The sequence below is a fragment of the Stigmatopora nigra genome, chromosome 18 (genome assembly GCF_051989575.1).
Source record: "Stigmatopora nigra isolate UIUO_SnigA chromosome 18, RoL_Snig_1.1, whole genome shotgun sequence".
NCBI lineage: Eukaryota > Metazoa > Chordata > Actinopteri > Syngnathiformes > Syngnathidae > Stigmatopora > Stigmatopora nigra.
Window position 1 is genome coordinate 11,226,077 of NC_135525.1, and position 10,175 is coordinate 11,236,251.

Genomic DNA, 10,175 nt, shown 5'->3' on the forward strand with positions numbered 1-10,175 from the left:
TCCGTACATATTATAGATCCCACCACTTCTCACAGACTAAGTGAGCACTTTCCCACTTGAACTAATTCCCTTCGGTAACATACGGGTTTACATTACCTGGAAGGGACTTGAACCCAGGACGCCAGACCTGTGAAGCAATTGCAACAACCACCGACCCAATTCTACTTTGGAAACTCATAAGAACTTACCTTACCTGGAATTCCAGGGTCAGTCTTCCATCCAAGTCCCCAAACCAAGTCCAATCTTGCTTAATTCCAGGCATTTCAAGGTAGTACACCATTAGCCCACCTAGAACATAGAGACAGATATATTAAGTATCACCTATTATCTTAGCAAAATCAAACTCTTACCTGTTCAGTGCACATTTATCATTGAGTTTGGCTCACAAATAAGTATTAACAATTAAAAGTTATGGAGGTAAACTTACTTAATAACTATACAAACTATTCCAGCCTGGTTCAAGATGTCCTGTTTTAACGACGATTACTAAACTTTGATGAACGACCTTCCTCAGACACATCACATCAATCCCCAACACTTCCCCACCTAAGATCGAAATAAAAACCAAAGTATAAAAATATACAAATGCATTTCTTGTTGTTTGTTTTTGTTCCTCCTGCCTTCCAAACAACAAACGACCGTTTACAGTACAACAGGCACTTTCCTCTTTTTTGTACAAACACCACAACATTATTGCATAAAGTAAGAGTGGTTGGCTTTCTTAATTTTTTAAACGCGGATTGCTGGTTTAAACGTGCAACTTACTGGGCTCTTTTTTAAAAAAATAGTCAACACACACGACAGTCTTCGGAGTTACTAATAACGGGATGTTGTTTGCAATTTATCATCCAAAAAAATAACAAACCAGAGGCTACAACCTGAAAACTTTTCAACATCCACTTGTCTAAATGTAGGTCCATCTCCTTCTATTCTATTCGTACACAGTGGAACCTCCAAAGTGGATCAATATTCTCTAAAAATTAAGATTTGGGATTTTTAAGAGTAACATTGGGAATTGTGGCTTACAGATCAATTCCTTAGACGACGATTGGCAACTGAAACTTCAACTTTGGGCTATTAAAATGTCTCCAAATATTTTTTCCCACAAATAATGACAGTCCTTGTTTCATGTAAACAATTAAAACCTTAAAACAATCTAATACAATCTAGAAAATGCCTAAAATCATCTTATATTGGTCTTGTTAAAGTGTGATTGTCTATGGCAGAGTTGACTAACTCTGGTTCTGGAGATACTGAATCCAATCTGTTTTCCATATCTCCACCCCTCTACCACACCTGAATCAAATGATCAAATCATTATCAAGCCGTCGACAAACTTGATAATGATCCAGATTATTGGATTCAGAAGTGTTGGTAGTGGGGGGGTAGATATGGAAAACAGACTAAATCCAGAATCTCCAGAACCGGAGTTGGCCAACTCTGCCATACACAAATACATTTCAACAATCCCAATTAAAGATTATTCTAGTCATTTCTAATTTGTATTAGATATTTTTTAAAGGTTCTAATTGTACATGTAACAAGTACAGTCGGTATTTGCGGAAAAAAAATATTTGTAGCCATTTTAATAGCCAAAAGTAGAAGAGTCAGTATTGCTATATTAGCGATGTATAGTGTCTAAACGCTTAATTTTTTTTAGTGACTTAAATTAGCACGAAATAGGGCAAAATTTAGCGTTAAATAGTAGTATGGTAAAAAAAAACCTAAGTGCCAGTAATGTGAAAAGCCAGACGGGATTGCTAATTAAAGATAATTCTATACATTTCTAATAGGTTTTAAAAAAATGTTTAAGGTTCTAATTGTACATGCAACAAGTACAGTCGGTATTTGCAGAAAAAAAATATTTGTAGCTATTTTAATAGCCCAAACTAGAAGAGTCAGTATTGCTAAATTAGCGCTTTAGTGTCTAAACGCTTACATTTTTTAGTGACTTAAATTAGCACTATATCGGTCAAACTTTTATCGTTGAATAGCAGTACCATCTTAAAACTTTGGAGGTTCCACTCAACGGAAATCCTTGGTTATGTAAACGACGAATGAGGGAGTGTTAATGAACTAGCGACTATCTAGTGTACAAAGTCACTGGATGTATACCACGTAAATGACAGATTTTTACCGAGTTATAGCTTAAGAGCGTTTCCACATTCAAACACGCAAACGGGTCGTCACAGTCTGGTCATTACAAACTGCGGCTAAAATTGTCTCTGGCCAAAAAGGAACTTTTAAAAAATAAAGTAAAAGACCTGTTCAAGAGGAGGCGGCTGACGAGATTATCGTCAATGGCGCCAACTGATTCAGCATCTGTGGACGTGGGTAGGAGGGGCGAGGTGGGCCTGGGAGGGCGGGGCTTCGGGGGTGGGTGCTCACTGTTGTACCTGGGCTGTAGGGGGGGGGGGGGGGGGGGGGGGGGGGGGACATGTGGTTGAGTACTACATTTATGCAATTACAGGGCGTTTTGTTACGTGGAAAAACCAAAAATCGCAAAAAATGTATTCTCTCGCATATAAGCCGCACTCATAGATAAGTCGCATCTGCATATAAGACGGACCCTTTTAATTGCCTTAAAATTGTTGAATTTTTTTATTTTATCTTGATATAAAGGAATTTTTTAAGAAAAATCACGTGGTATTTTTTACTGTATAATTTGAAAGGGTCATCTAGATTCCACATTATTCAGGTCAATATCATAAGTTAATATGTCTGTTTTAGTTATTGCAAAAAGAAATAAATCTATCTTGACGAGTACCTAATACTTTTGACAATTTACTTACCAGAAGTAGAAGCTGTTGTGGCGGCCATATTGCTTCTATGCGATAAATTAAGCTAGGTAATTTAACAAATAGTTTGCTACTAACCTATGGACGCTGGCGGTCCTCGGATGACGCCGTTTTTTGTTCTTTCCTCCCAGTCGAGGACTTCTTTGTAGATCAGTTCTAAAAGCAAAAGACAAGTCACGGGTTAGATTCCTATTGTTTATCATTTACATAAAATGGCTAAAATCTCTGCTACCTTTCCACTCGTCTACCGTATGCTCCCGCTCGTCCAGTTGTTTGTCGGTGATGGCCGGCGGTGGCTGAAACAACGAAGTTGACGCTGGTTCAAAGACCCTGGTCCAATCCAAGCGGGCGAGTATTTTTGATGGAGTACTACTTACCGCCTCCACTTCTGCGGGGTCATACCAGACGTTGATATAAGAGTGCTGGAGGGCTTCGTCCACCGAGATCCGTTTGGAAGCATCGATGACCAGCATCTTGGACAGCAGGTCTCTGGCTTGGCTTGCTGATTTTTGGGAAGACAAAAAAATAATGAATAAAAAAATCTCATGCTGAACCAACTGTTGTCATTTTCAATGTTATATCAAAACTTTGAATTTGGGAGGCCCTTATTTTGTAGCCATATTCTATTCATTTCAACACTAAAACCAATAGAAAGAATTTTTAAGGTAGCCCTAAAAATATAGGACAGAAAACCAAAAAATTAAAAATCAACATGGGCCAAAAAGAACCAAAAACCAACTGTCAGACATTAAAAAAACAAAAGTCTAAACTGGAATAATACTGTAAAATATCACAGATCCCACCTTAGTTTCCAAAATCTTCCAACAAAAAATTCCTCCTCCACAGCAAAATTTTCTACCAAAAAACTCCAATACAACAACTTTGGCTGGCTCTAGAGGTGACTGTGTAGTTCCCTTCAAAAAAACTGCTATGTACCTTCATTCCTAGAACTCAATACCAATTAAATTATGTCTTTGAAACTTTTGACCAATCTTTTTTAAGCTATTAAACGTTTAAAATTACAATCACAATCCTGTCTTGATTAACAAGCGCAACCATTCGGAACTAACTCTCTATATTCTCCCTCGCCTGACCTAAATGGACCTGACAGGGAACCCAGTTGTCAAATCAAATTCTCCCTAGCATGCATTAATTAAGACAAAAACAAGATGTCCGTGTAACTCCCCAACAGCTTTGCATCATCCCTCCATTTCCTCACCAAGGCACGCTTCAGGTAAAATAGCATTTTAGTAAACAACTTGTCACTTTCCCTATTAAGAAATTCTTCCAAATGGGTGAACATCCGAGAATCGCTAGGTATGACGGCGAGTATTAACACGCCAGCCTCCAAAAGTCCAATAAAATGTCTTCATCTGAACTCGATTTAAGGCCAACATTGTCTGTCTCAACACGTTTAGATAATGTTGCATAACGCTGCGTTTTCTTTGAGCCTAGAACACGTGATAGGACGGAAATAGAGGCATGAATGTAAGTAAATACTACACTGTCTTGTGGATGGTTACCTTTCAGCTTGTTGTGTTCGGAATCGGCGGGGAAGAGGACATCGGGAAAGAGCTTGTCGAAGCTGTAGCCGGCGTAGCGCGGTCGGTTCTCCACGTAGGTCCTGACCGATTGGTTGAGCTTCATCAGGAACTCCTGAGATGGCGTCCCCAACTGCTCGATCACCTTATTCCACTGGTCAATATCTTGGAGTGGCAACGTTAGGAGAATAGCCCACATTCGGGAATTTGCTGGACGTCGACTCAACTTAAGAGATGAAAAAAAACATACTGTGTGACCAAAAATATGTGGGAAGAGGTGCTCGGACGTTTGGTCGTCGGTCAAATGGTGACAGAGAGTTTACTGTTGAAAGCAGCTCTCAAAATTATATTCATGAGAGAAGAGTAATATATCTAAGAGAGTTTAATATATAAGTACTGTTGAAAACAGTAGATTTAGATATTAAACTGTCATGAATATAATTTTGAGAGATATTAAACTGTTCGGTAATAAACTCTTCGGTTTTAAACTCTCTCATCAATTTTAAACTCTCTCTCGTCGGTTTTAGACTCTCTCTCGTCGATTTTAAACTCTCTCGTCGATTTTAAACTCTCTCGTCGATTTTAAACTCTCTCGTCGATATTAAACTCTCTCGTCGATATTAAACTCTCTCTCGTCGATTTTAAACTCTCGTCGATTTTAAACTCTCGTCGATTTTAAACTCTCGTCGATTTTAAACTCTCGTCGATTTTAAACTCTCGTCGATTTTAAACTCTCTCTCTTCGATTTTAAACTCTCTCGTCGATTTTAAACTCTCGTCGATTTTAAACTCTCGTCGATTTTAAACTCTCGTCGATTTTAAACTCTCTCTCGTCGATTTTAAACTCTCTCTTCGATATTAAACTCTCTCTTAGATATTAAACTCTCTCAAGAATATAATTTTGAGAGCTGGTTTCAACAGTAAACTCTTTCACCAATCGTCCGGGCTACCAAACGTCCGGGCTACCAAACGTCCGGGCTACCAAACACGTCCGGTCACGGTGTGTGGGAAGATGTCCTTTTGGATGAAGGTCGGACTTAAGGATACAATCTGTGCCTGGAAACAACACACTACCTCGGACCATTTCAGCCATGATGCAGCCCACAGACCAGACATCAACTGAAAAAATGGGATGACAACCGCAAAATTAGCATGCAAGACGGAAAAAATATATAACTTAAAAAAAGACAGACAAAAAATAGATGAAAACATGGAACAAATAGATGTTTGCATACTGTTTGGCAAGGCAACAAAAATATAAAAAAAGAAATTACATGCACTCGAACCAAAAAGGGAAAATTAAATCAATTCGGTATGGTAAAAACGATCCAATATTTGACGAAAAGGGGAAATGAAAGCGCAAAAGAATTGGATGTAAAACATTTGTTTTTTTGGCGAGTACTTCGAAGCCTGCAAGGATACAATCCCTTCCCGGAAAAAGGATTTTGTGGCGGACCATTTCTGCCATAATGCAGCCCACGGCCCAAATATCCACTAAAAAATGTGCAGCGTTAAAAAGGAAGAAGACAAAGTCAGCAACACAAGTCCATTTTTTTTTGACATCACACATGCCAGAGGTTGTCAATCATGCCAAGATAGCAGCACAATAGGCTGCAACCATTGGAAGAACAAAAAAAAAAACACAAAAACTAAGCAAAATTTGTTTAAAAAACCACTCACCGTTAGCTTGATAGCCCATACCAAGAATAACTTCAGGTGCACGGTAGTAGCGGGTGACGACGTATGGCGTCATGAGGAGCCCAGTGGCAGCCGTCCTGGCTAGACCAAAGTCCAGAATCTTCAGTGTGCAGTCGGACTTGACCACAATGTTGCTTGGTTTCAGATCCTGCGTACACACATGAAAATAAGTCATGCATTAGTCCAAAACAATTTTCAAAATGACCATTTGCAGCATCCCCCTTAACATTAAACGAGTCCCTCCCTCGCTGACAGCCATGTTTGATGTAAATGTCAGTGAATCCAAATGTGAAGCAACTGACCCTGTGGATGATTCCAGCGGCGTGCAAGTGTTTGATTCCACACAGCATCTGGTAGAGCAAGTAGGAGAGCCTCTCGTGGTCCAGCTCCATCTGAATAACCTGACAGAGGTTGGCATCCATCAGCTCCATGACAAGATATCTAGAAACATGTCAGGGCGTGTTAATACAACATTGAGAGCAGGTTTTTATTTAAATTTACTCAAATTACAAAGCAAAAATCACATCAACTATCCCATACCTACCCTGTCCAGCCTCGGTGAATTTTTATGCATTCTTTGTTTTGTAAAGTTTCTCTCACTAGTTTATATATAAATATATAGTAGAAAACAGTATTTTTTTGCAAAATACTTCTGGATTATTTGAATTGGCAAAATGCAATGGAATAAATTGAGCTGTCTTAATTGTAATTTTCTTGACTTTTTATATTCCTGGACATATTCTGTGTTCTACAAAGTTTATTTCACTAGTAAAAAATATAAACGAATATTACCGACCTATGTATATTTTTTTGCAATTTATCTCAGGATAATTTTGCCATTTACCACCAAAACAAATTTTTCAAAAATAACAACATGACATCTAACAACTGTTCCATCTCCAAAATATGGCCAAAAACTTTTAGATTTCCGTCCAATAGGACAACATTGTCCACTACATTAAATCACTTAGCCAAGATAACTCGTACTACAATTTCCAAAGACTTCTTAACAGAACGTAGTCAGATCTAACACAGAATAATATGTAGAAGTAATCTTGACTAGAGTACACGAGTCTTACACAACCTTACTGCAAGCCTGGAAGCGGCTCCAAAATGTCAGCCAATATAATCCGACCCCCCTCGGTGCGTATCTTCCGGCATTCATGGACACTAGTGATGAGTGGTCTGACTCATGAAATGCTTTCTACTCACACATCCTGGAACTCTTCCAATGTCTTCTGTGGCGTGAATACATTTAGTAAACCGATGATCTGTCAAAAGTAGACTGAGGTTTATTACTCGGCAGCAGATAGTTATAAAATGCAGTATTTTGAATAAAGCAGTTTTTCTTATTACTTGGTATAATTTAATAGGCTTAAAATGAAAATGTCAGGATAGAAAATAAGTCCTATTCTTCCACAAAATGGTCTTCTTGAAGGAATGTACGAAAATTGATGCTCAGATATTTTTTAAAAAAATAAGACCAAAATCTATCGTGCATATTTATATTAGCATAACATAAAAAAATGAATAAGCAAGAAGCAAAACATACATTCTTGTGGTTGACACATTTCATGAAGACCAGTTCTCTGTAGGCTCGCTTGGCGTGGGTTTGATTCTGAAAGGGTCTGCTCAGCTTCTTAATGGCGACGTTTCTCTCCAAGTTGTGGTCGTAAGATGAACTAAAGTTGAAACAAAAACAAAAAAAAACATAACAAAAATTCAGGCAACTAAGTCTTAATTCTCTCCAAAATAGACAGGGCGCCCTATAATCCAGTGTACTTTATATATGGAAAAATAATTAAAGTGTCATTCGTTGAGGGTGCGCCTTTAAATGTGGTGCGTCGTATAGTCGTGAAAATACAGTACTTTTGATTGCCATTCCACTTTTAGACAGGCAATTCTGTTAAGTTAAGCACCAAGTGTAAGGAAATAGATCCCATTTACTGACTGGTTTTAGATCCAAATAAGAAAATTTAAAAATGAAAAGCAGACCAAACAATTCCTTGAGCTCCCGATCCAATGGGTCTAAGGTTCTGGTAGCGCTTCAAAACCATGAAGGTGGAGTCGCCAACATCGATGCTGTAGTATTCCTTCTCGCGCTTGTTCCGGTTCATCATTTGGCCGGAAACTGCGGATTGGCATCCGCCTTGAGGTTTTCACTTTATACCTGAAGACAAGAAGAAAATATTTTAATTTCAAGGATGCTTATCGGGTAAAAGTTGGTGCAGTTCATGATGAGTAGCAATGGATGGCTAAGATTGATACTGGCTGCTAAGGCAAAAAAAAATCATTAGCTGGATTAGGATCATGTCGTTGAAGAGAACATTTCGACTCCGATGGTTGACTTGATGTGATCTGCATTTCTGTGACTAACAACCAAGTCTTTTTTCAGCGCCAACTCGTCTTCAAACATCCATTTCACTTTTTCTATTCTATTGTCATCCACATTCAAATCATTCACTCAGTTTTGACAAATCCCTGCTTTGCCTTTCCCAATGTAGATGTGAATTATTACCAAGTATATAAAAAACACAACATGGCATGAGGACATGATTTGATTGCTATTCGTGTAGGTGCATGAATTTGTAGCGGAAAAAAATATGCGTGGAATGTAACAACTTAAATTGAAGGATGAGTAGATTCCTGGAATTGCGTCCGAGTATCTTTTTTTTTAAAGCAGCTACTTTATTAAAATTCTAAATTATGAGATCATTATGAGAAATTATCGGATCACGTCAGCAAAATCACTCAGTTACAGGTCATGGTTCGAGTCCTGGCTATGACAGTCCACTATAAAAGTGTCCTTTCTTAATTTAATACATTTAAAATCACGGTAAATTGTCAAAACGCGATTTTCAAAACGCGATTTTTTGCGCTGCTTTAAATATAAACCAACTAGCATTTAATGCACAGCAGGAAATACCCACAGTGAAAAGTATACATTTGTTTACACAGGCAGATCTTCGGTATATAGTCGTCCATAGTAAATCGCAACATTTGTCAAACAAACACTGTTGTGGACGGACGCATATTCCTACTTTATGGTCACAGGTGCAAAAATAGAAGCGAAAAAAATCGAAGTATTAAAGTATGCGCTGGGTAGCAGTAGTTATAGGCCGGACCTGTCGTAGTGGCCGTGCGGAAGCGAACACCTACCGAAGGTTGCAAACGTGATCTAAATTCAACAGTAGCCATCTCCAGCTATTAGCTGTTGACAATAAAAACTCAGAAAATGCAGTTAAACATGAATGTAAAACAATATTAGAGTTCGATCTCACCACTACTGTCCGGAGGATTCCAACGGTGTCCACCCGCAGTCGCCTCGTCGCGCTGCCCGGCTGCCGTACACCCAAACTGGGCGGCTTGTGGAGACGAAACGACGTCAAATTATCGGGCCTGATGGCCCTTAAATTAATAGGCCGGGATCCCTGCAATGGGGAAAGGTGGCTGCGATGTAAGATGATGTTTGAGCTTCCGCGATCGCAGCTGTTTCTGCCATTTCATACCGACAGACGTCGGCGGAACCTTGCGACGTTCCCTCGGATGCACAATGAGGAACGCTGGGGGGGACGTTCCGGAGCTCCTGCGCCTGGCCTGTTCTTGTCTACTTCCGGCGGATAGCGGAAACGACGACATTTCAACGTTTTTTTATTGCGATAATTTTAAATTCTTTATTTTAATTATGGAAGTTTAAAAATTATATTCAGGTGTTTTCTTGACATGTTTTTATCTGTACATCTATCCCACTGTCTTGATGAAAAAAACATAAATAAATAAAAATATTATATCTATGTCCATTGACAGCTGCCTGATGACTCATCTCTATGGAAAACAATAATACACAATTATAGAGAAATAAAGAAAAATAGCCTGTCTAATGTGGCTAAAACCGACTTAAATTCTTTCTTTAAAGTCAAATTAATAAATCAATCAAATGTGCTCAGAAGTCCTACATTGTGTTTTTTATAAAATTATATTTATAATTGTTTTGAATTAGTGATTTTCAAAACACCACAAAGAAGTGGTAATTATAATTAAATTATGTCTATTCTCATTTAGTGGAAAGTCATTCAATTATGGCTGACATAACAAGATGAACAAATTATTAAAACTATTTTTAATTTTTAGGCTGATAT

General features: G+C 38.3%; 1 protein-coding gene across 4 annotated transcripts; it reads right to left on the minus strand.

Moving 5' to 3' along the window:
• Positions 1–313: 313 nt before the first annotated feature.
• Positions 314–9,658, minus strand: mapk8b (mitogen-activated protein kinase 8b). Of its 4 annotated transcripts, none has more exons than XM_077739094.1 (12): positions 9,318–9,656; positions 8,032–8,206; positions 7,589–7,718; positions 7,249–7,307; positions 6,339–6,477; positions 6,019–6,184; positions 5,386–5,457; positions 4,322–4,504; positions 3,176–3,300; positions 3,031–3,094; positions 2,877–2,954; positions 314–2,401 (listed from the first exon to the last, which is right to left on the minus strand). In XM_077739094.1, the coding sequence occupies exons 2-12, from the start codon at positions 8,154–8,156 to the stop codon at positions 2,385–2,387; spliced, it is 1,158 nt and encodes a 385-aa protein (XP_077595220.1). In that variant the 5' UTR covers positions 8,157–8,206; positions 9,318–9,656; the 3' UTR covers positions 314–2,384. The 4 variants fall into 4 exon arrangements, with proteins under 4 accessions (XP_077595220.1, XP_077595221.1, XP_077595222.1 ...); XM_077739095.1 differs by lacking the exon at positions 5,386–5,457 and adding an exon at positions 5,761–5,832; XM_077739096.1 differs by lacking the exon at positions 314–2,401 and having other exon boundaries at positions 2,872–2,954; positions 9,318–9,657.
• Positions 9,659–10,175: the final 517 nt, after the last annotated feature.

Bases quoted from the DNA above. Each gene is read 5' to 3' on its own strand.
- mapk8b (XM_077739094.1), bottom strand. From the start codon at position 8,156: ATGATGAACCGGAACAAGCGCGAGAAGGAATACTACAGCATCGATGTT. The intron at 6,478-7,248 runs GTGAGTAGAAAG...ACATGTTTCTAG, and splicing joins TTGGAAGAGTTCCAGGATGT to ATATCTTGTCATGGAGCTGA. The intron at 2,955-3,030 runs GTAGCAGAGATT...TTTTGCTTTTAG, and splicing joins TACGGTAGACGAGTGGAAAG to AACTGATCTACAAAGAAGTC.